Source organism: Aspergillus brunneoviolaceus (genome assembly GCF_003184695.1).
Source record: "Aspergillus brunneoviolaceus CBS 621.78 unplaced genomic scaffold BO95scaffold_64, whole genome shotgun sequence".
Lineage (NCBI taxonomy): Eukaryota > Fungi > Ascomycota > Eurotiomycetes > Eurotiales > Aspergillaceae > Aspergillus > Aspergillus brunneoviolaceus.
Window position 1 is genome coordinate 232,026 of NW_020290794.1, and position 22,245 is coordinate 254,270.

Consider the following 22,245-nt stretch of genomic DNA (forward strand, 5'->3'; position numbering starts at 1 on the left):
TGTGGTTGGGGATGTGCTGATTGGTGCGGACTTAGTGATTAGTGAACCAGTCCGTCGGGGTCACCCCGCCTCAGCGGGATGATTAGTGAACTGATGTGAATAGGTCGCACAAAGACTTCAGTTGGCTTCAACACCACGAAGATGGTGGTATTTAATCGCACTCATCGCTGGAAAGCTCCACTAGCCGACTCAAAACTCACCATCATCAATCTTCTATCGAAATGACCGCCCCCCTCGTCTTCATCACCGGCGCGACCGGCTTCATCGGCTCCCAGGTCGTCCTCGCGACCCTGCGGGCGGGATACCGGGTGCGCCTGTCCATCCGCCACGCCTCCCAGGAGGCCCCGCTGCGCGCCCGCTACCCCGACTTCAGCCCCCAGCAGATCGAGACCTGCATCATCCCCGACATCACCCCGCGTGACGCCTTCACGCCCGCCCTCGATGGCGTCGACCACATCTTCCACCTGGCCTCGCCCATGCCCGGTCGCGGGTCCGACCTGCAAGCCGACTACATCGACCCGGCCGTCAAGGGCACCGAGTCGATCCTTTACTCCGCGTTAGCGTTCCCGCAGATCCAGAAAGTGGTGGTGATGTCTTCCGTTCTGGCGTTAACACCCCTGAATGCCCTCCGCGAGAAGGAGGTTTACGTGACGGGTACGTCCGTCCCATCCCCTCCCACCACTCGCTACCCAAATCATCAACCTCCCCCGCCCCATCCAGTCCTATGCTAGAAGAAAGCAAGAGCTAACAAAAGCAGACAACACCCACGAAACCATCGCAATCGACCTCCCCGACCCGATCCCCGAAGGCTTCTCAGGCCACGGCCTGAAATACAGCGCCTCCAAGGTCGCCGCCCACGACGCGACCCGCCGCTTCCTGGCCACCCAACACCCGACATTCACGCTGATCACCTTCCACCCGACCTTCGTGCTGGGCGAGAGTCTCATCCAGACGACCCCGGAGGAGATCGGGGGCATGAACGCGTTCTTCTGGAACACGCTGCAGGCCGAGAGGCCCGGGATGGCGAACGCGTGGGTCGACGTGCGGGACGTGGCGGCGGCGCATGTGCGGGCGCTGCAGCGGGAGATGACCGCGGGCACGGAGGTGCTGCTGTCGGCGCCGACGCCGGGGTCGTGGGAGCGGGTGGCCGAGCTGGTGCGCCGGCAGTATCCCGAGGTGGGGTGTCGGTTGCAGGGGCCGTTTGAGCGGGGGTGGACAGTGGATACGCGGACGGCGGAGCGGGTGCTGGGGATGGAGTGGCGGAGCCAGGATGAGATTGTGGAGGCGGTGTTGGGGCAGCAGTTGGCGTTGAGGGGAGGAACTTTCGCTGCTTTGTAGGTGTTGTCCACTGACTGGGTTTTTTGATCGTGGTCTGGTGTTTGAATCGGTGTATACAATGATGATGATGTGCTTTTACATTGTAATCTAGGGGCGGGCACTGCTTTTACAGATAATTGAATGTATCACAGAAAGTATGAGAATTCAGGATCTATATTCAAACGCTGTTGTTGTGTAAATCAAATTCCGTGTCATTTTCTGTCCTAGACTTTCCTCCCCCCCGACTTCGCTTCACCCACTGTACATTTCACTGCGACGGTGTGAAGTCAGACGGAGCCTATTTCCATCATTAGCTTTACGGACTCGGGATCTGCCAGAGAATCGCTCACCTTAGTGCTAGCTCCGCCTGTCCGAAGAGGATAGTGGAACCTCCTGTCCGGGGTTATAGTTTGATGTCATTTCGCGCTCAGATTTGACTAGTCGTGGACCCGCGCGTGTTGTTTCTTGGCTGCGGGAACTGGACCGCTTCTTGAGGAGAAAAGGGAGCAAGAGACACATGATGTCAAAGGATAGGTAGGATGATTGATGTCGTTATATCCTGATCGAGGTGAAGTATATGATTAAGGCAGAATTTGGACCAGTGGAGGTGCTTGTGAAGAGAGGCCTGCTGTCTATGCAGAAGAATTAGGAGGTTGTTCTGTTGATGGACTATCCATGTACTTGTAGCCCCTGGATAGACACTTATATATTCGAATGATCAGTCTACAGACCCCTCGTATATCACAGTCATTACTCCTATTGTTGTCGAGGCTCAGTTCCCTGACTGATTACCGATTGGGGTAATCAAGGCGATACCGAAGGGGCCGGCACCTGATTGGCTGGTCGGCGCCAGTCGTGTTGTCAGCCTCATCGCAGCAACAGTGGGGTCTGTGCTGACACCCAAGCCGTGGAAGCTGAAGCTTAGTCTTAGGTAGTCCCGGCAAGCAAATTGAACGTTTCAGCCTGGAGGCCGGACAGCCCGTCTGTTGGGGCGCAGCGCTCGCAGTCAGCGGGCCCCCGCCTAACTCACCGCTTGCCCAATCCGGTAACCTCCTCGGTGGTCGGACGGACGATCCGCGACCACGTGGAGTGGAAATTTGGGTTGTGCCTACAGACCGATATCTCTCCAGGGACTATCTTGCAAGAAAGTGAACGGCGGTCGGGGAAGGGATTACACTTTCACGGTGGTAGGGTACCTGCTCATCGTCATAGTGTGCCTTACTGCAGCAAGCCTTACTGACAGTGTGAAGGTTCCGTCTGTCACTTCCAGACAAGCGTCTACAGTCGTAAATCATACTCGTGAAGCGTTTTCAGGTAGCTTTGCAACTCGAGGAAGGCTTGTTCCAGGGTGCCCAATGGTGATCCATGATATGCATCTGTCGTTAAACAAGTGGTTTGATTGGCTTCTGAAAGTAGTCACATGACTGGAGCTTTTCTGAAGGAAGATTGTTGAGGGCCTGAAGATTCAGGCTGCAGGTCTATACATGCAAACTTGCTTTTCGAATTGTGTATATGATTGACTCAAAGATGCTTAGAATGTACTTGAGAACCATTATAGAAGGCACACGGATATTCTTAAAAAGCTATGTGAGCAGGCTATATTGGAAAAGGTATTTGAAAAAGTGTAAATAAGGGCCCTGGACCCACTAGGGGGGTGAAGAACAATTTTGACCAGCGGGAGTCACCTGCAAGTTAAGACAGGAGTGGATTAGATCAATTGGATTTGGGAACATGCAAGTCTATAAAATCAATATGGTACATTATCGACAAAAAAGCAGACGCATGCCGCAGACAAGCAAGTGAATCACAGAAAAAATAATACTATCTTTGTTCGCGGAAGCGTGGCATGTTCAACCTTTCCTGACGTTTCTCGTCTGCACACCTACAAGCACCATCGAGAAGACTGTAAACGCTTCTGGCAAAAAGACCAAAAGCACCCGCACTGCCAAGCTTCCAGTGCTAGAGCTGAGGTCTTTCCGCTGCGTGCACACCGCGATCAACTGATATATAGCCCGAATTCCCACGAAGAACAGCGCCAGAGAAGAGCCTTGTAGAAGCTAACAACCGCCACGCATTAGTAAGGAATCCACCCAAGCGAGAAGAGATACACACCGTAGTACCAGCATGAAACGAGAAGGCATCCTTCCGTCGCTGCGATGGCAAGAGCAGGAAACACGCCCAGATCACCTCCAACCCCCATACCAACACCATCAATCCGGTGCCTGTCTTCCAGTGGTCGAGACTGTCCGGCTTGGGATGGTCTTCATAGATGTTTAAGGCACCCACAATGGCAAGCGCAAGAGCTGTTGCCATCAACCCTGTGGCCAAAATGACCACCACCCAGCCGACCCATTGTTTTCCGGGGTTGCGGTAGGCTCGTCTGTTTCGAGAGACTGTGAGCTCATGACTGATTCGTGGATAGGATGAGGAATGCTCACGCTTCATGGAGGAGGCCATCGATTGCTAGGATGAGCGGCGAAATGCCCACGCCCACGATGATATTCGCGGCGAGGCTCTGGCTATCGTGTACTCCTATCGCACCTCCCACGATACGAGCGATGCAGAAGACACTCAGATAGTACCATGCCAGAAGTCCACCTGAGCGACGCTTCCAGACAATGTAAAAGACCAAAGGCAAGAGCACCAGGTAAAGGACCAGATCGGCTACAAAGATGGCGTTCATCGTGCTTGACAACGAAATAGATTCGTGGAGAATGTGCTGCAAAGGAAGGTCTGGCTCGAAGTCTGGGCTATAATCGATTGTGATCAGAGGTGGTATTTAAATTCGACGGCCAGCAGCTTTATCATGTCCAGGAACAACTCACTTGAGGCAGCCCGCTGAAGTATCAGCCCCTTGTCATCACTCGCAACTACCGTGTCGGGAAGGCATTGCGGGGGCTTCATCTACACTCAGGGCTGTGTGGCTTGGACACCTGAAAGCTCGCTACCAGTTCATCATCGTGCAGGAGTTTTGCTGGCTACAAAGCTTGATCAGCCACAATTTGGTTCGCCAGCAAAGTGTAAATCACAGCCACGTTCATCTCAGGACCTCCGTAGATGTGATTGGTCAGAATTAGTTCATGGGACTTGACAAGGGCTCAGAAGTTTAAGGGTAGATAGAAACCAGCACGATGGCTGCCTAGCCAAAGTCGGCATGTCCGGTCAGTGTACGGAGTAGAATGTAGACTACAATCAAGCCCGTTGTTTACAAGGCTGAGTGCAAGAGTGGAAGGGCGCGCCCCCTTGCAATCCAAGAAAAGCTTAGCGTTTGTCGTGTCCCAAAGTCAGCACTAGTCCTAATTCGGAAACCACTTCGATATCTCCAATTTGGAAGGAGCGCTGACTGCCCACGGCTCCGCGGCGGGGAGAGCGGCGATCACGGGCACGTCGACTCTTTTTCTCTCGATCCTCGCATCCCTTCATCTTCTTTTGTCAGCCGTCCTCCATCTACCTGAGCTTGCATCGGGTATAAGACTTGCCAAGTCTCTCTAACAGGTTGTCGTGCGGATTGCTCACTTAGGAAACCATTTCGGTCCCGCCATGGTCTACCGTGGGAAACCCAGTGCAGCCTGTTCCTCGTGTCGGGCCCGCCGGCTCAAGGTATACCTTCCACAACCATCCCCTCTACCGAAGCTAAGAGAGTTGTAGTGCGATCAGAAACGCCCCTCGTGTTCCTCCTGTCTGCGAGCCAAGCGAATCTGCACTGGATACCGCGATGTAGCCGCTCTTAGTTTCCACGATCAGACTGCCGAAGTGGTCGAGAAGGCCAATCGTCGTCCAGAACCGCATTCAGAATACAACGTATCCCCTCAGGCAAATGCGTCCGAGGTTGCATCATCTTCCGACGAAAGTGCTTATGATCTTTTCGCACTGCAGCCCGTGTCTGTACCAATAGTCGATCAAGGCATTACTTATGTCCTGACCTATCATGTCGGATCGGCTCCTCGTTCGGGGTCTGGGCACCTGTCGTTCTTACCCTCCCTATTGCAGCAGGAGCCGAGTCCTGCTGTTATGGCGTCCATAAATGCGATGGGACTGGCAGCACTAGGTAACATCCACGGCAGTCCTCACCTTATCCGCGCGGCACGCCAGCAGTATACTATCGCGCTATCGGAGACAAATACTGCCCTGCAAGATACCATCACTGCCAAGTCTGATGCCACACTCGCCGCGGTTCTTGTCTTGGGACTGTACGAGGTGCGCCCCCCAGCTTTGTATCGATTCCATATTGTCGTTTGCTGACCTTGATTCCAGATCATAACCTGCCAGAGCCATTCTTTGATGGTGCGCTGGGCAGATCACATTGAAGGTGCGATGGCTCTTATTAAGCTACGCGGCTCAGAGCAGCTACGAAGCCCGGTTGGACTCGAACTATTCACACAGTTGCGCGGCCAATACGTGAGTCCATTCCTTTCGTGAGCTACTGATTATGATCTTGATGATTAACCGACCGTGCAGACTTTGAGTAATCTATACCGGAAGAAGGCGACTCCAGCATGGCTGATGGCCTTGTCAGAGGAGACAGTCGCCATGCGGGGACCACACCAGTCCTCTATGGAACCATTCTTCAAGTATCTGGCCAAGGTCAGCGAGCTGTGCGCACAAGTGGGTCGTAAAGCGAAGACGCCCCATGAAACTATTCAGGAGGCACTGCAATTGGATGCTATGCTGGCTGCGTGGGCCTTGACCGTCGGTCCAGGCTGGCAGTACTCGGTGCTCGACGCCGCAGTCGCCGGTGATAACAAGCCTTCTGAGCAGCATATTTACGGCGATTACTACCATGAGTATCCTGAGATTGGCATCGCTGTCATGTGGAACACGTATAGATTGACGCGGATCGTTGTTCATGAGGTGATCGCTGCTGTCTGCGAGCGACTGTGGAGGCGATCGAGAGGCAACAACAGCGAACTCTGGGCGACCATTCGCCAGAGCGCTGCAGTTACCCGTCAGCTAGCGGAGGAAGTATGCGCCGGTGTCCCTTACTTCTTCGGTTTGGCTCGCTCTAACAAATCGCTAACTGAGGCATCCGGATTGATCCGTCTACACTGGACGTTGTTTGTTGCATCCGACTGTGTTGGAAGCACTCCCCGCATGAAAGCCTGGATTACGAGTCGCTTGAAAGAGATCGGTAGACGAACAGGAGTTCAACAGGCACTGTCTATGACAGATTACCTGCTTGGAGACGTGTCTCTCAACTGGATGAAGCAAGAACTGCAGGCTATTGACAATTTTCAGGAGCATTCCCAAGGTCACGTTTCATCTGAACCTAGATTGCTCGTGAATGTGAGAGGGATGAAAAAACACCAGTCGAAGCTGAACCAGTGAAAGGCGGAGCATTGGAAGATTGGTTGGAATCTGGCGTCGGCCAAATCGCGTCCGACGTGACCTGTATCAGTGCAGCGCTAATGGTTAAGAATTGTTACCGTTGTTTATCGGTGCTGAGCTGCGGATGAACACTTCAGGTTATTGATAAGCTCGACTAGGCCTCTGGTTGGAGGAGACTAGCCGTGCGGGGAAATCGGCCATCTTCCCCGCTCCTACTTAAGGTCGCATCTTCCTGCCACTTCACCCCCACGCATCACAAGAATGGAGAAGTATTTCTTAAATCATTATATCCTGGAGCGGGAACGAGCGAAGCCGCTACATCGTCAACGATGGCTGCGTGCAGTAATAGGTCTCATTCTTGTTGGGATGGGCACCTATTCCCTCTTCCGGGTACGATCCCCAGTATGGCCCCAAGTATTCGTTCTGACCGACAAATAGAGCTTCACTGGTATGATACAAATGCAACCAGCCGCGCGCAACACCTCACTGGACGACTTTGAGGCATGCTCGATTGACAATTTCCGTGGAACGGGACACCCCTTCCTTGACACCGCTGTTCCAATGACGGTGGAGGACTTCGAAGATCGCCGCGACCGCTTGGCGCAGGCCCTCGTGGCCGACGGTGTGGATGCTTTTGTGGTTGAGCCGGGATACACATTCAAATACTACGCTAACATCAGCCAACCTGAATGGGAAGTTTGGGAGGTGTGTGCCATGAATCTCGAATGCTGCCATGTGTTTGCGGTCCGCTAAAACCTTAAAGCCAGAAGAGCGCCCTTTCCTGCTCGTGGTGCAACCAGAGCATCTTCCCTCGGGCAAAGTCAAAGCCAAGTCGTCGTTCCTCTGTCCGTCGTTCGAAGCGGAGCGGGCACGACTCCTAGGGATGCCATTCGCTGAGGCGATCGATATCATCCCGTGGGAAGAGCACTGGAATCCGTATGAGACGCTCAAAACTGCCGAGACATTCTCGCGCCTTCGGGACCCACCGCGTCTAATGGTCGATGAAGAGATGCGGGATTTCATTCAGCGTGGGCTCGGTCGGGCCGGGTTCCACGTGGTTGGTCTCCAGGGCGAGGTGGAACGGGTGCGACAGATCAAATCGGAGAAGGAGGTTGGAATCCTGAGAGCAGTGAATACAGGAACAGTGGAGGCGGTCCGGCAAATGAGAAAGTGTGAGTAGGAGAGTGGATTCAATCTTGCCACAGAATCCAAATGCTAAGTCGACACAGGTCTGTCTCCTGGGCTGACCGAAAGCGAGATCGCACGCGTATTGGATAAGACTCTCCTTTCCGCGGGATTGGAACCATTTTTCGACATTGTGTTGTTTGGTATGGAATCAAGAACACCAATGGAAACATGGACTTGGGCTGATGACTGCGATAGATGAGAATGCCGCGAATCCTCATGGTGGAACCAATGGGTCAAAGGTGTTGGACGCGGAGACGTTTGTCTTGATAGATGTTGGGTTCGTATTCAGCTCCGCGGTGCGGGGAAATAGTCTAACGCTCTCAGGGCCCATCTGATGGGTTATTCGTCTGACATCTGTCGCACATTCTTTCCTCCGTTCCTAGAACGACCGGCATCTGATGCTGCTGTACCAGAGTGGATGAACGAGAAGCTCGATGTAAACTCCCTTCCCTCTTCCTTACTCTTTTGGTTGCATGACACTAACCGTAAAAGGTCTGGGATATCGTTTTCGAGGCGCAAACCAAGTCTATTGACCGATTTATCGTCGATGCCACGGCGGCTAGTGTGGATATTGCCGCTCGTACTGTTATCAGTGCAGCGGGATACGGCGATGCGTTTACCCACCGCGTCGGACACGGGATTGGAATTAAGGGTAAGTTCAACTTCCCCGCATGCAGCGTGCGGAGACTAACATCCACAGCGCATGAGAGTCCATACCTCAATAAGGGCAACCACGAGACGGTCCTCCGAGCGGGGATGACCTTCACCTCCGAGCCGGGTGTGTACCTGGTAGACAAGTTTGGAGTCCGCCACGAGGACATCTTTCTAGTGCGGGAGAATGATACTGCGGAATTGTTGACAGGACAGCGAGCTATCGGTCCATGGGATCCATGAGATGATCGACAGGACAGTTGACGGGCCACGGCCGGTGTGCGATGCTGTCGTTGGTCAATTTCGGTGGTGCTGGGGCTGCTGCATTGATTTTGCCACTGAAATGGTAAAGGAAGTGCTCGGGTTGCTGCAGTGGATTCTTGGCTCGCTTCCTTCTGCTCAGTAGGGATAGACCATCGGGAGGCCTGAAGTTAATTGAGGTCGTTGCCACGGATGGATATTTTGTGAGTGTCTCTAAGTAGAGACGGAATAGTAGGCTTCGTGGTCTACATAGGTATGCAACATATCTCTACGGATGGTAATCGGTGATTTCACATTACATTGCCACTCTGTTGTGTGAGTAGGCTGGCTCATGCTTGCACGTAGTTGGTGCCTTGTATATCAGGCGGGAGAATGGCCGCCCGAAAATACGGCTAACCACTTCTGTGGAACAGTGATTATATAATGCTTGGCGTACAAAAAGTTTGAGTCCTCCAAAAGAAGAGGAGTAGCAGCAGCAGCAGCAGCAGGATGGATCGACTAGAATCTTAATCCTCTGCGGAAGTGGTAGAGATAGAGGTATAGGACTGGACTGTAAGACAGAAACTAACTTTGATCAGAGTGCTCATCAGAAGTCAATTCTGTGGATGAAGCTCAGGGCTATGGTTTGCCAAGCATCGCTTGACTCTTGTGCTGCAGCCTCCCTCCGAAATGCTGCGCTGTCAGATTCACGTTGGGCTCTGGTGACCACTTGTTTGCTGTCCCAGCAAGTCCAAAATTGGGCTGTCAAACAGACAGCCCTGAGTGTAGCTGTGGGAGTCCGAACGCGGAGGGAGATCGGGGGCTGCAGAAAGGAAGGTGACTGGACAGGTATGGATCGGCGCCGATCGGTCGGCAAAAAGCAAGCTAAAAGATTAGGCTGGCCCTGGCAGGGTTAGGTTCCTTTGCCCCGGATTTTTGTCAAACGCACCCCACAATTCTAGGAAGAAGGGCGAGTGTTGCACGCACGTCTTTTCCGAGCTGGCTGGCTGGCCGGTCCATGGATCGTGGGCTGGTCACCTGAGCGGAGAGTCCCTCCCGGTGAATTTCTGCTTCTTCAACCTCCGCACGTTTGCTTCTCTCGTCGGTTCACCTCATTTCCTTATTACTTGCCATATTACCATGCTGCTGAACTGACCGCAGCAATCAAGTTGCCTTGAGAATGGACAGTCGCAAGCAGAAGAGGTTCGAGCTCCGCGTCTCTGCCTGACCCTCCCCCCCTCGCAAACCATGGCCAATGACTCCGCGCCCATCCAGGGCATCGCCGGCCATTACACCGGCGACAGCTTAGCCCTCCAAGCGACGCTGGCGACCCTGCTCGGCTGCGCCCTGTACAGCGCCCTCGAACTCGTGCTGCTCATCTTCGTGACCTTCCACCACTACGCGGGGCTCTACTTCTGGAGTCTCCTGATCTCGACCAGCCTGGGCATCGTGCCGCAGTCGCTGGGCCTCCTCCTCAAATACTTCAAGCTGGCGCCGATCTACCTGTCGGTCACGCTGACGACCTTTGGGTGGGCGATCATGGTGACGGGCCAGTCGGTGGTGCTGTACTCGCGGCTGCACCTGGTGGTGCGCAACGCGGCCGTCCTGCGCAGCGTGCTGACGATGATCGTCGTCGACGCGGTCATCATCCAGATCCCGCACATTGTGTTCTCGTACGGCGTCATCGCCGACGACTCCGGCAGCCGCTACATGCGCATCTACACCATCTGGGAGAAGCTGCAGATGACCGTCTTCTTCACGCAGGAGGTCATCATCTCCGCCATCTTCCTCGTCCAGACCGTCCGCCTGCTCACCCTCTACCCCAACCGCAGCAAGCGCCGCTCCCTCATCATGTACCAGCTGCTCGGCATCAACGCCGCCATCATCCTCATGGACATCTCCCTGCTCGTGCTCGAGTACCTCAACATCTACATCATCCAGGTCTCGCTCAAGACCTTCTTCTACACCATCAAGTTGAAGCTGGAGTTCGCGGTGCTGTCGCGGCTGGTCTCGTTCGTGAACTATGAGCCCGAGCAGGACTCGGCGATGACGGTGCTGAGTTAGGGGTTTCGTGTATCATCGGTTCCGGTAATCGATGATAAACATAATGCAGATATCAAAAGTGGGCTGTCTCGATTTCAAGAGCTAGGGCCTTCAAAACCTCATGGCTCAGTTCGGGCCGGTCGGGTTCAAGATGATCACGATGTCCAGCCACGTGCACTCACCGTGTGCTGCTACTCTAAGTTAGTGGTAGGATGGGCGTCTACTATGAATGCGTTGGGGAAATGCCTTTTTCCGACGAAGAGTCAAGTGTCGCTTGATGGTGACATAACTCACCACTTACTCGTATCACACGAGGTCACCACGAGATTGAAACCGCAAATCAGAAAGCCCAATGACTGGCATCCTACGTCAGACTCCAAAATGCCCTCCACGACCGGATGCCAGCCGGTAGGACAGCTCATGGTCGCGAGTCGACCATCACAACCAGGTGCTGAGCACCTACAGAATCAGATCCAAGTTCAGTGCATTGAATATTGGATCCTCTTTCATGGAAACTCTCCGTAGGAGTGAGTGTGGAAACCATGGCACCTGGGAGCGATCAGGGGTTTGGACTCGCGTGTGCCTGAGACAACATGATCAACCAAGGGGGAGAAAGCAATGCTAAGAGTCCTTTGTATGAGGTTTGGAGATAATGAAGTATAAACCATGTACATGGCTGAGATTAGTCTTAATATGTCAAGAGAGAGAACAGACCGTCGCTTGATGGCCATACGTGTCTGCTGGACATAGAGCACTGTACTTCATCGCTGCGTCTTTCCCGGGGGGGTTCTTGTTGATAATCCAGCTCCTTGGCCACAATCTTAGCAATCCGGGCCACTAGGCACTGGGACTGGCCGGGCCACTTGAAGATTTGCTGGGTTCTATTGTTGCGGTAGAAGGTGACGAGCGCGTGGTAGTCGATTTCGACGTACGCGGCTTGATAACGGCATGTCGACATTGTACAAGTGCAAGCGCCCGAACCGTTCCAGGTGCTGGTCTCGGACCGGGAGGTCGTTTTACAATCCATTATATCGCCGCATCGTAGTGAGGTATGTGACTGTTGAGCACCCGCGCCGCGGCGCATGCCGAATGGGGAAGGCGCGCACCTTGCCCGGCCTCGGAGTATAACCCCCCCTCCTCCCCTCCCCTCGCCCCCCGGACTTTCTCTGCACAATTCCATGCTCCAGACACCGTCACCAAAGTCCCGACATCTCCCCTCAATATTCATAACGATTGTATGAGCAATCGCATTCCGCATTCGCATTGCTGTACATGCCAAACGCTGTCTTGACTGACGCCACTATGTGTCGGTGTTGGATCCATCACCTTTTTTAGTTTGTAATTCTTGCTTCTTACTCAACATTATAACCTCCGTCAAGGTCGATAACAGAAATCTCAAGTCTCAGTCATCCCGTGGGGGGGGGGCCGAAACGCCCACCCACCTTCACACCTCCACCCAAAAGATACCGAAACAGCCGGGTAAGTGCACGCATGGCGTCATCCCACTCCTCCTTCTGACAAAGATGGTAACTCCGTGTAAACCCCACCTCAAAAGTTTCATCTCCAGAGCAACCTTGCGAATGAACCCTGGTCACAGCATCTCTCGTAAAAGCCCCACGAGCAATATGAATACCATAACCATGAAACCCAACAAGAAAGACTTCTTGATCTTCCGACAGACTATCATCCTTCCCCACACCAAGGTTTTGCGCAAGCTGACCGAGCATCACACTGAGAGTCTCCTGCAGAAACTCATCCCATGTTTGGCCAATCCACCACTGCTCCACAAAGCCTATATTATCACCCGCCTTATCAGCAGGGATGGGGAAAGTCACATACGCCAGTATAAGAGATGATCGGGATACCCCTCCCTCGAGGACCGACAGTCACCTCGCCCTCCGACCTGGCGCTGTACTGTGTACCGCCAATCACGTATCTCAATTTCGAGGCGTGAATCGAGAACCTTTGCGGTCGGTCGCAGGGATTAGGAAAAGGAGATCCAGTCCATCTTGACATCTGGCGAGCTGCTCACCGGACTTCGGGGTCTTGCTTGCGCACGCCGTCCAGGCTCGCGTACACGGTCTTCATCAACATCCGTAGAATCATGCCTTGCGACCGGGTAAATTGCAGGTGGTCGTGTGCAGCCTTGACCTCCCAGTTCTTCAGGGGCAACGTGATAGTACCCGCACTCGGAGTCAGGGCACTCTCGATTCTTCTCTCATCCTACAGGGAAGAGCGGAATCGGATGGTCGAATGGTAAGAGAAGAGTTCGTCGAACAGCTTAGACGACGTCAGGTCTTCGTCGGGCCAGCTGTCCAAGCAGTCTTCCTGCGCAATGTTGGTGTGCTTAAAACCCCAGGGAGTCAAGTATATGTCAGTGATGTCTGAATCCATCGCCCAATTGTAGCGCCGCAACCCCCTGAATCCATGTACCTTCACGTCCGACGTCTACCAATCGAGGAATCAAAGTATCGAGAGAGACGATCCTGGACAAGATAGTCGCCGACATACCAGATCCGATGTGCTAGCAACACACTTCTAATCTAGATGGGAGTAGGAGTCTACCTGGTTGATTGTGTACTGGTGGGTCCTAACGGGCACCAACAGACGGTCACAGAGCCAAGCATTGGCGCGACCATGTTGACCCACTCCACCGAGAACAAACATGACAAACAACGCGCAAACCGGCTGCTCCTCGCAGCCCGGTTTTGTGTCGGCTTTAGCTCATACTGGTTTGTTGAGATCGAATTTGCGTTCTCTGCTAGTGTTGGGACTCCGGGAGAGCACAGGGGATTTTGTTTCTTGGATGTTTCCGTGAAGAAGCGAGACATTGGAAAATAAAATGCAGGGTAGTATTGAATCCAAGTAACTGTGGGAAGCCCCATGCATCGGCACCGGACCACTCTCGCCGTGTGGATCAAGCGTCCATCCCGTCTCTTAGGCCGAGCCTCCTGAATTATTGACTGCCTGCGGTCGCAATGCTCAGGGAAGACTGTACAGTTGCTTTCGAATTTCCTTTTAAGTCGCTCACCTGCTAGGAAGATCACACACTCTGCAGTATTAGAAGGGCAATTAATCTACGTTCTGATCACTGTTAAGTCCAAACTGATGTTCTGCATCGTGCGGGAGGAAGAGCGCCGTCGAACCCTCGCCCATGGCGCCGATGGTACACGGGATTACCTGCACTAGAGGTTCGCCATCTGGGATATTGGTATGAGAAGCTCATCCCGGATGTGCGAACAGCTTCAAGAATGACTCCAATGTGTATTTCAACTGCCTCGGGAAGATCTTTACCTTACAAAAGAGCTCTCGGGCGAACGATTTAAACGAATGTCACGTCAAACTCAATGCGAAGCCGAAGAGACACCTGACAATGCACTATCATCACTAGCAAGCAAACATCTTCGTCGTGCTCACATTGATTCGACTCCACTCCTTCCCCCTTACCAATGATTCCAAGAACCGACTCGGCCAATACACATGATACAGCACGAAGAACGGCACTGGATCCCAGGCCGTGTAGGTCCCATCCCGCCAGTGCACGAGATGCTGCCGCAGCGTCTCGAGCCTACTCTTTACCTCTTCCACACTCCCCTGCCCAGACAAAAGAGTGAGGGCTGGAAGGAGCAGGAAAGTAACAAGATCATGGCCGACCCAGTAGTAGCTATGCGTGGGCTTTGCCGGCACCACCAGGGGCTTACGCAGGCTCAGCTCCGACTCGAAGCAAGACAGGTACGCCTCCGCCATGGCTGCCGTCTCCTGAAAGAGGACCACCGCCGTGTGCGCACGTGGATTACATTCGATCGGGTAGAGTCTTGCATCCTGCCCTTCACCCTCGACCAGGAAATCGAAGCTCAGGTGTCCCGTGAATTCCTCGCCGCCCTCCTCGGCGACGCGCTTGGTGAATTCGAGCATCTTCGTGTTCAGGGGCGAGTCCGCAGGAAGAGGGGCATAGTGCATAAGCAGGTCGGAGGAGGGGCAGGAGACGAAGGCCTTGACCTCTCCGCGGACGACGAGGGAGTGTGTGCAGTACTCCGGACCGGTGATGTATTGCTGGAGGATGTAGGGGTTGGACGGGGAGATGGTCAGCGTCGACAGGTAGGAAGCGGTGGCCTTGGGCCCCGCAGACAAGGGGAGCAGCGTCATCATCTGGGCTCTAGCCTTGTCGTCGACCCCGATCGGTTTCAGGATGAATCTCTTGCTCCCTCCTTTGGGCTTCTCGGTACGGTTCCGTGAGGTGGACTGGGTGAGAATGTCCTCGACTTCCGCGGCGGATGTGCAGCGATGAGACTCCGGGACCAGCAGTCCGATGCTCTGGATGTACTCGATGAAGGCGTCCTTCTCGTGCAACTTGTTTACCACGTCACTGTCGAACTGCACCGCGTGAAATTGTTTCCCCCTTTCCTTCTGCGCCGATCGCATGACTTGGCCATCCTCGATCGCGCCGACGACGCTGCTGCAGCTGATCCACAGGTGCACGTTCTCTCTTCTGATCAGATCCAGCAGCGAGTCAACGTATGGCTTCGTGGTCGCGCCCTGTGGTGAGCTGAGACGGTAGAATTGAGCGATCGCTCGAGAAAAGCGGCCTGGCGACGTGAATGGGATGGGTTCCGTGTCGGCGGCGATGATGCGGTGCGGGGTGTGCTTTGCGAGAAGACGGGCGATCGTCAGGCCCTTGGTCATGGATATCCCCGTCACGAGAATGGTTTTGCGGCGGGAGGTCGTGTGTAATTGTGGCCGTGTGGCTTCATCTTTAGAGACGTAAATGTAGAGAAAAGAGGCAAGAGTGATCGTCGCAGAAATCGGGAGGCAGAGAACACTGAGGAGGATGAGGAGGATGTTCTTCGGCTCGTGGCGGTGGACAATCGCGGGCATGGTGGGAAGGTGGCTGGGCAGGTTGGCCGCGTGCGGAAGACGACTCGATGCGAGGGTAGCGGATGGGGTTTCTTCATATACTTTCTTCTACTACCTGGGATACACTCACTAGACCTTGCTACGGAACATACACATAACGTCATCGTGACTCTTATGAATTCGATGGCTCTTCGGTGGCCGCGACCGGTGCAACGCGAGGTATTTAGGGACCCTGCGGATAATATGTCCGGAAGACACAGAACACACACTGAACATCGCTTTCATTCCTATCGCAGTACGTGAACTATTGCTTTTCTTCGCCTACGCATCGTGTAATCTCCACACCGTCCTATACTGACATCAGTGCATGTTCCTCAATTTAGGAAGAGGCGGTCTTACCGGCACACCAGTGGGCTCAAAACTGTGAACCAACCGGCTCTCGTATACCAGATCCGGATTGCCGGGACTCTGGTTGAACTTCATCTCCCCATACCTCTTCTGATATTGATTCACGGTCTTTCCTGGGAGACTCTCGCGCTTGACCGCCGCTCCCAATTTCCGCCTCTTCTCCTCCACACTGTCCCGGACGTACTCCAGGTACGGTGGATTTCCAGGCTTGATGACATTGTCAGCAGCCAGGACAGAGCCCGGAGTGATCAGCTTCAGCTCCTCGCACAGCTTCAAATCCGTCGTGTACGCCGGCTTGTAGTGATCCAGAAACATCAGATCGATGTGTTTAAGCAGACTCTGGGCGTGCAGGCGCGCAATGGAGGCATCGCTGGAGCCGACGACCACTTTGACCACATCCGAGAGACCAGCCAGATCAACCAGCGACATGATCACCGCCGCAAACTCCGGGTTCATCTCCAGACTGTAGTAGCGTTGGCCGCCGGCTTTCCGCACGGCGTTGCCGAACAGCACGCAGGAGTAGCCAACATAACCACCGAGTTCAACCTGTGCAAGAATCAGTACAATTCACTCTCGCTGCCGGTCGCAGCATCGACATACCATGACTTTAGGCTTGACCTCTGCGATAAGGTCGCAAACAATTCGCCCCTTATCCTCTCCCACGTTCATGAGGTACTTCTTCGTGCGCCCATACTCGTCGATCGCCTGGAGCACCTTCTCCGGGGAGCCGCGAATGTTTTCCAGGTCTGGGTGCGAGTACACAAAATGGAGGAGCTCGATCTCGCGACCGTCGTCGAAGAACCCCGTCCCCTCCTCCTGCGGTGCGTATGCTTTGGCCTGGTCGAATTTAGTCATTTTCGCGGTGTCTTGATGGGCCATGATTGTACCCGGTGATCGTGCGCCTATATGGGAAATCTCCCCACAACATCTGGATCCAAGCCGTCGATGGTGTTGTAATCAACGGGATAAATTTAGTGTGCTGTGTACGTTGCACCAAGGACAAAATTGCCAAGCCAGCCGGATGGGGGCAGGGTCTCAGTCTGCGAACAGGGAAAACCAGGGAACCTCGAGTCATGGACTGTCGCCGGGAGACTGCAAGGGGTAAAAGCCGGACATTCCAGGCCCTCCTCCAGTGGCCGGAATCTGCCCCGGGCGGGGTGAGAAAGGGGGGGGGGAGGTGGTAGAAAGCAGGGCGGAGGGGGGAGGGAGGAGGGAGGATCGGCGTGGGCCCCGATCAATCGATCAGCCCTCCCGATCGTGGTTACCAAGTCTTGACGTGGGGAGGATTACATTGACTCTCTTGTCGTCAATGACTGCCGGAAAATATCAAGCTTATCAAGGTTAGATCTACGGGTCCCCCCTGGTGGTGTAACCTTATCGCTGCAGAAGCGGACGCTAAGGCCGGAAGCGGCGTCTACTCTTGCAGCAATTGGCGTAGTGGGCCCGCTTTTCAATGACTATGTCATACATACCTATGAGACTCCAAGCCTGACTTGTTCCGAACAGTCCCATCCCCCGAGTGAACCCGATCGATCGATGCTCCCTCACTGGAGTTAGTGTCTGTTCGAGGTTGGTACGCTCCATTGACGTGATCGTGGTCTGGTCGCAAGCAGAGGGCCAGTCCGAGGGAAACGTGTTCCACCCGGCAACCTGAGTGGCAGGCGAACAATCGTTATATATCCCAGAACCTCCGTGTCAATATTTGGAAAATCATCAACTTCTCTCAACTCCTCTTTCACGGTTGTGCTTCATTCAACACTGCTGCAACCATGTCCGACCTCAAGGCTACGGTCTCCGAGACCAAGAACGGCTTCCACGTCGAGGGCTACGAGAAGATCGAGTATGATTTTACCTTCCTCGATGGCGTCTTCGATCCCCAGAACACTCAGTTGGCGGGCCTCTATGAGCGCTGGGGTCGTTGCTTGGCCATCATGGACAAGAACATCTATGATCTCTACGGGGAGCAGATGCAGAAGTACTTTGACCACCACGGTCTGGAGCTGAAGATCCACCAGACCATGATTGGAGAGAAGGCCAAGTCATTGGAGACTTTTACTGAGATTGTCGATTCGATGACTGACTTCGGGATCATCCGAAAGGAGCCCGTATTGGTTGTGGTATGTCCGATCCAACAATCTGGACATTTTAACGCAGTTACTCATTGACGATCAATAGGGCGGAGGATTAGTCACCGATGTTGCCGGGTAAGAATCACCACTAACATAAACATGACCTAATGGCTAATGCACCCATACAGATTTGCCTGTGCCGCCTACCGCCGCAACACGAACTACGTCCGCATCCCCACCACAGTGATCGGCCTCATCGATGCCAGCGTCAGCATCAAGGTGGCCGTCAACTACGGCAACTACAAGAACCGGTTGGGCGCCTACCACGCGCCGATGCATACCTTCCTGGACTTCGGGTTCCTGCGCACGCTGCCCGAGGCGCAGGTGCGCAACGGGTTCGCGGAGCTGATCAAGATCTCGAGCTGCGCGCACCTGCGCACGTTCGACCTGCTGGACGAGTTCTGCGAGCGGCTGATCGCGACCAAGTTCGGGCGGTCGCAGGACGAGACGGGCGAGGTGCGCAGGGCCGCCGACGAGATCAACCGCAACGGCATCTTCGAGATGCTGAAGCTCGAGTCGCCCAACCTGCATGAGATCGGGCTGGACCGGGTCATTGCGTACGGGCACACCTGGTCGCCGTTACACGAGGTGAGAATTCCCTTGAAGCCTGGCGAAGCTAGCAGAAAGAGAGTGTTTGACTAACATTGTGCCCTCGCAGCTGGCGCCTCCCGTCCCCCTTCGCCACGGACACGCCATCTCCATCGACATGGCCTACTCGGCCACCTTGGCCAACATCCGGGGCCTGCTCAGCGACGCCGAGCACCGGAGATTGCTGAACCTGTTCTCCCGCGCGGGCCTGTCCATGGACCACGAGCTCTTCAACGAGGAGATCCTCGACAAAGCCACGCAGGCGATCCTCAAGACGCGGGACGGCTTGCTGCGCGCCGCCGTGCCCTGCCCGCTGGGCAGCTGCAAGTTCCTGAACGACGTCACCAACGAGGAGATGTTCGCCGCGCTGCGCCGGCACAAGGAGCTGATGAAGGAGTACCCGCGGCAGGGGGCGGGGATCGAGGCCTACGTCGACGCCAGCGACACGGGCTACACGATCAACAACCAGCCGGTGGATCCGCAGATCCACGCGCAGCAGAAGATGGTCGACGGCGAGAAGAAGACCAACGGTGTCGTCGCCGACGGAAAGAAGACCAATGGCGTGGTCGACGAGAAGAAGAACGTGTTCAGCGACGGCGTGATGAACGGGTTCCGTCAGATCGCGGCCAATGGATACCCCAATGGGCTGCGCAATTAGAGGGGCGTTTGGTTTAGAGAAGCCGGAGTTTTGGGAAGCAGGCTGTTTTGTGCATGATAAACATAAACCATTGTAAGGGAAATGGGGTGTTGCTTAATGGAGATGAATTATATAGGTCAAATACGATAAATACCTAATGCATCAATTTTCTGCTCGGTTGATCAGGATGATTGTAATCAGTTTCTCTGACCACGGTCCGTACTAGTTTTCCAGCGAAGAAACCCGAGCACGCCATGAGTTCGGTATCATGCAGTTATTGAAGCGCGCCGCACAAGCCCACAGCAAACAACCACCGCCCCCCCCCCCCCAAACAAAGCTCCAGCCCACGCACTCCACCCCCCAACTCCCACCTACTGATACGCCTGAATCGCACTCGCAAACGCCGCGGCAATCTGGTCCAACACCAACGGCGCCAACGCCGCATACGTCGCCGACAGCTTCTCCTGCACGGCCTTGCCCAACTGACTCGACAGGAAGCTCAGCTGCTCGAGATCCCACTCCACCAGGAAGCTCAGCGACGCGACGCCCAGCAGCCCGTCATCGAACTCGGACTTCTTGGCGACCAGGTTGGCGAGCGTGGAGGCGATGGTGGGCTCGAGCGCGACAAACGCCTGCGCCACGCTCAGGGACTCCGCGTCGGAGAAATTGGCCGACCGCTTGGCGGCCACGACCGCCGCCTTCAGGTCGACTTCCAGCTGGATCGTCTCGGCTTGGATGTGCAGCGCGCTGAGCGAGCCCTCGAGGCCGCCAGGGTAGGCGCTTACTGTCGTGTTGAGGGTGGTGAGTTGCGTGGAGATGGTGGTTACGGCGGCGAGGACGGCGGAGGCGTCGCGTGTGGTCAGCTGAGGTTGGGGGGAGGCCGGGGTCGCGGTGGCTGGGAGAGGGGGGAGGAGGAGGGTGAGGAGGAGGATGATCGGAAGGGTGAGTTTGAGCATGTTTTTTGGTGGTGCTGGCTTCTTGTGGAGGGGTTGGTTGCACTTGAGGTGGGAAGAGGAGAGGATGTGAAGCGTGAAGCATGAAGCGTGAAGCGTGCTTCACACGCACGAGCAGGGCTGTCAAGACCCTTATATCTAGGGCAATGGTGTCATTGTCTAGCTCATCCATTTTACCCCTCTTTTATCGACAGACAGGGATCTTTCAAGGGTTTGCATCCCAGTGCGTCAGCTCGAGCAGAAACCCACCACCTCGGACATCAATTGCCACTTCACTCAGGCAGCACCTCATGCAGAACCAGAACCCTCGTTTCTCGTCTCCTCGAACGGGTACCTTTCCCGTCATTGCCCATTGCCATTGCCGATCCCAGGTTGCCCCCGCGCAGGGACCCTGATGATTGGCATCACGGATTGCCGGATCCGGACGAGTTAATATGTGACAGATGTGATAAGATCCCCACCCCGCATGTTGGCCGGGTGGATATAGATTAAAGGCTTGTGCTTGCTTACTTGTGCCTCGGGAAAGCCCTAATGGGGTTGGTGGTCCTGTTAGATGTGCCAGGGGATGGTCGCATCATTGCGGGTGGGTTGGAGCATGTGCTTCCGAGGTACAGTACAACATCCGGCTCTGGGAAGCACAGCGGAATTTATGTTACTTATATCTGCAGGTTGATTCCGTACACCTACGCCGAATAGACTGCTCGCTTATTTGTGAAGTCTGTGTTTTTCTGGCTAAATTCCCTCATGTTAGCTAAGAAATGTGCATTGTTCGGAGCAAATTGTGGCCTTGGCCTGCGTATGCTGCTCATGCTAAAATCATACAAACCCATCTGTCTGCGGCATTCCATGGACAAAATATGCACTGTATATTGTGACCCACAAACTTGGGCTTGGGCATGCGACTCCATCTGCCTCATCGCATTGAAATCTAGTTCTATTTTCTTTTAGTCTACCTGTAGCCTTGGACACCCATATCCAGCTTTCCTCGCCAAAACATATGACCTAGAATCCTTCAAGTACCTGCAATCTTTCTGGCGTGAATCGGTATATCACCAGCCAGTGCAGCCGCAGCCTCACTGCTCCAAGGGGAACCCATAGCCGACCAAGAACGCCGGCTCATCAATGCTATGATGCTGGTAGCTGCACTCAATCGTCAGCCAACATCCCCACCACACCACCTCATCAAAACATACCTAAGGACCCCAACCGCACCCGGCTCCAACATCATGGACAAAGGAAACTCCATGGGATAGCCCAACCAGCGCTTCGTGAACGCGCGCAGCGTATGCCCATGGGCAATAAGCACCACATCGGCAGGCTGCTCGCCATGCATATTCCCACGGTGCAGCTCACGGATCTCCGCAATCAGACTATCGATTCGAGCCGTCACATCCTCCGGCGACCTGCACGCACTGCGTTAGCACCCCATCCCCTTTCCCCCCCTCCCCTCAAAAAGAATAAGGAAGGAAAACTTACTCGCCCCCCTCACACCCATCGCGCCAGATATCCCACTCCCGCTCCCCATCCAACCCATGCTCCTTGCGCAGGGCCCGGATCTCCTTCGTCAACAACCCCTCATACAGCCCATACCCCCACTCGGCCAACCGCTCGTCGTTCTCCTGCACCTTCCCGGCGGCCCGCAGCGCCTGCCTGTCGGCCTCGGGGAACGCCAGCTCGAAGGTGTGCACCGCCCGTCGCCGGGGGCTGACGAACACCCGCGCCAGCTTGCGGCCTGGGTCCACCAGCTTGCCCGCGCCCACGAGGATCTTGCCCGACGCGGCCACCTGCTTGATCCCGTCGGCGGTCAGCTCGATCTCGCTGGTGCCGGTGTAGCGGCCGCTTTTGGACCATTCGGTTTCGCCTGGTTTTGTTAGTTTGTCGTGCCGTTGGTTGGGAGTAGGGGGGGAGGTGG

The 22,245-nt window shown here is 54.7% G+C and overlaps 9 protein-coding genes across 9 annotated transcripts; 5 read left to right on the forward strand and 4 right to left on the reverse strand.

Moving 5' to 3' along the window:
• The first annotated feature begins 201 nt into the window (after nt 1-201).
• BO95DRAFT_445953 (putative dihydroflavonal-4-reductase) lies at nt 202-1,486 on the forward strand. The gene is made up of 2 exons (XM_025587259.1): nt 202-654; nt 758-1,486. The coding sequence occupies exons 1-2, from the start codon at nt 222-224 to the stop codon at nt 1,336-1,338; spliced, it is 1,014 nt and encodes a 337-aa protein (XP_025439084.1). The 5' UTR covers nt 202-221; the 3' UTR covers nt 1,339-1,486.
• A 1,593-nt stretch (nt 1,487-3,079) lies between these two features.
• Nucleotides 3,080-4,478, reverse strand: BO95DRAFT_517105 (uncharacterized protein). The gene is made up of 3 exons (XM_025591876.1): nt 3,756-4,478; nt 3,430-3,697; nt 3,080-3,374 (listed from the first exon to the last, which is right to left on the reverse strand). Exons 1-3 carry the CDS (start codon nt 3,998-4,000, stop codon nt 3,168-3,170), a joined length of 720 nt encoding a protein of 239 aa, XP_025439085.1. The 5' UTR covers nt 4,001-4,478; the 3' UTR covers nt 3,080-3,167.
• Nucleotides 4,479-4,857: 379 nt separating this feature from the next.
• BO95DRAFT_504137 (Zn(II)2Cys6 transcription factor) lies at nt 4,858-6,773 on the forward strand (the record flags this gene model as incomplete). The annotated part of the gene is made up of 4 exons (XM_025591117.1): nt 4,858-4,917; nt 4,966-5,514; nt 5,572-5,715; nt 5,776-6,773. The coding sequence occupies 4 exons, from the start codon at nt 4,858-4,860 to the stop codon at nt 6,640-6,642; spliced, it is 1,620 nt and encodes a 539-aa protein (XP_025439086.1). The 3' UTR covers nt 6,643-6,773.
• Nucleotides 6,774-7,101: 328 nt separating this feature from the next.
• Nucleotides 7,102-8,724, forward strand: BO95DRAFT_370630 (Creatinase/aminopeptidase; the record flags this gene model as incomplete). The annotated part of the gene is made up of 7 exons (XM_025582921.1): nt 7,102-7,347; nt 7,406-7,814; nt 7,872-7,970; nt 8,026-8,107; nt 8,155-8,266; nt 8,323-8,482; nt 8,531-8,724. The coding sequence occupies 7 exons, from the start codon at nt 7,102-7,104 to the stop codon at nt 8,722-8,724; spliced, it is 1,302 nt and encodes a 433-aa protein (XP_025439087.1).
• Nucleotides 8,725-9,831: 1,107 nt separating this feature from the next.
• On the forward strand, nt 9,832-10,869 carry BO95DRAFT_504145 (uncharacterized protein). Its single transcript, XM_025591118.1, has one exon. It carries the CDS (start codon nt 9,970-9,972, stop codon nt 10,783-10,785), a length of 816 nt encoding a protein of 271 aa, XP_025439088.1. The 5' UTR covers nt 9,832-9,969; the 3' UTR covers nt 10,786-10,869.
• Nucleotides 10,870-14,130: 3,261 nt separating this feature from the next.
• Nucleotides 14,131-16,890, reverse strand: BO95DRAFT_396185 (uncharacterized protein). The gene is made up of 3 exons (XM_025583741.1): nt 16,627-16,890; nt 16,018-16,572; nt 14,131-15,726 (listed from the first exon to the last, which is right to left on the reverse strand). The coding sequence occupies exons 1-3, from the start codon at nt 16,879-16,881 to the stop codon at nt 14,152-14,154; spliced, it is 2,385 nt and encodes a 794-aa protein (XP_025439089.1). The 5' UTR covers nt 16,882-16,890; the 3' UTR covers nt 14,131-14,151.
• A 905-nt stretch (nt 16,891-17,795) lies between these two features.
• On the forward strand, nt 17,796-19,436 carry BO95DRAFT_396188 (sedoheptulose 7-phosphate cyclase; the record flags this gene model as incomplete). Its single annotated transcript, XM_025583742.1, has 4 exons — nt 17,796-18,143; nt 18,202-18,230; nt 18,284-18,743; nt 18,814-19,436. 4 exons carry the CDS (start codon nt 17,796-17,798, stop codon nt 19,399-19,401), a joined length of 1,425 nt encoding a protein of 474 aa, XP_025439090.1. The 3' UTR covers nt 19,402-19,436.
• A 315-nt stretch (nt 19,437-19,751) lies between these two features.
• Nucleotides 19,752-20,336, reverse strand: BO95DRAFT_504158 (cell wall mannoprotein 1 family protein; the record flags this gene model as incomplete). Its single annotated transcript, XM_025591119.1, has 1 exon — nt 19,752-20,336. The coding sequence occupies one exon, from the start codon at nt 20,334-20,336 to the stop codon at nt 19,752-19,754; it is 585 nt and encodes a 194-aa protein (XP_025439091.1).
• A 903-nt stretch (nt 20,337-21,239) lies between these two features.
• BO95DRAFT_445958 (histidine phosphatase family protein) lies at nt 21,240-22,195 on the reverse strand (the record flags this gene model as incomplete). Its single annotated transcript, XM_025587260.1, has 3 exons — nt 21,240-21,473; nt 21,527-21,736; nt 21,810-22,195. Coding segments are annotated over 3 exons (663 nt in total), but the record flags the coding sequence as incomplete, so codon positions are not given.
• Nucleotides 22,196-22,245: the final 50 nt, after the last annotated feature.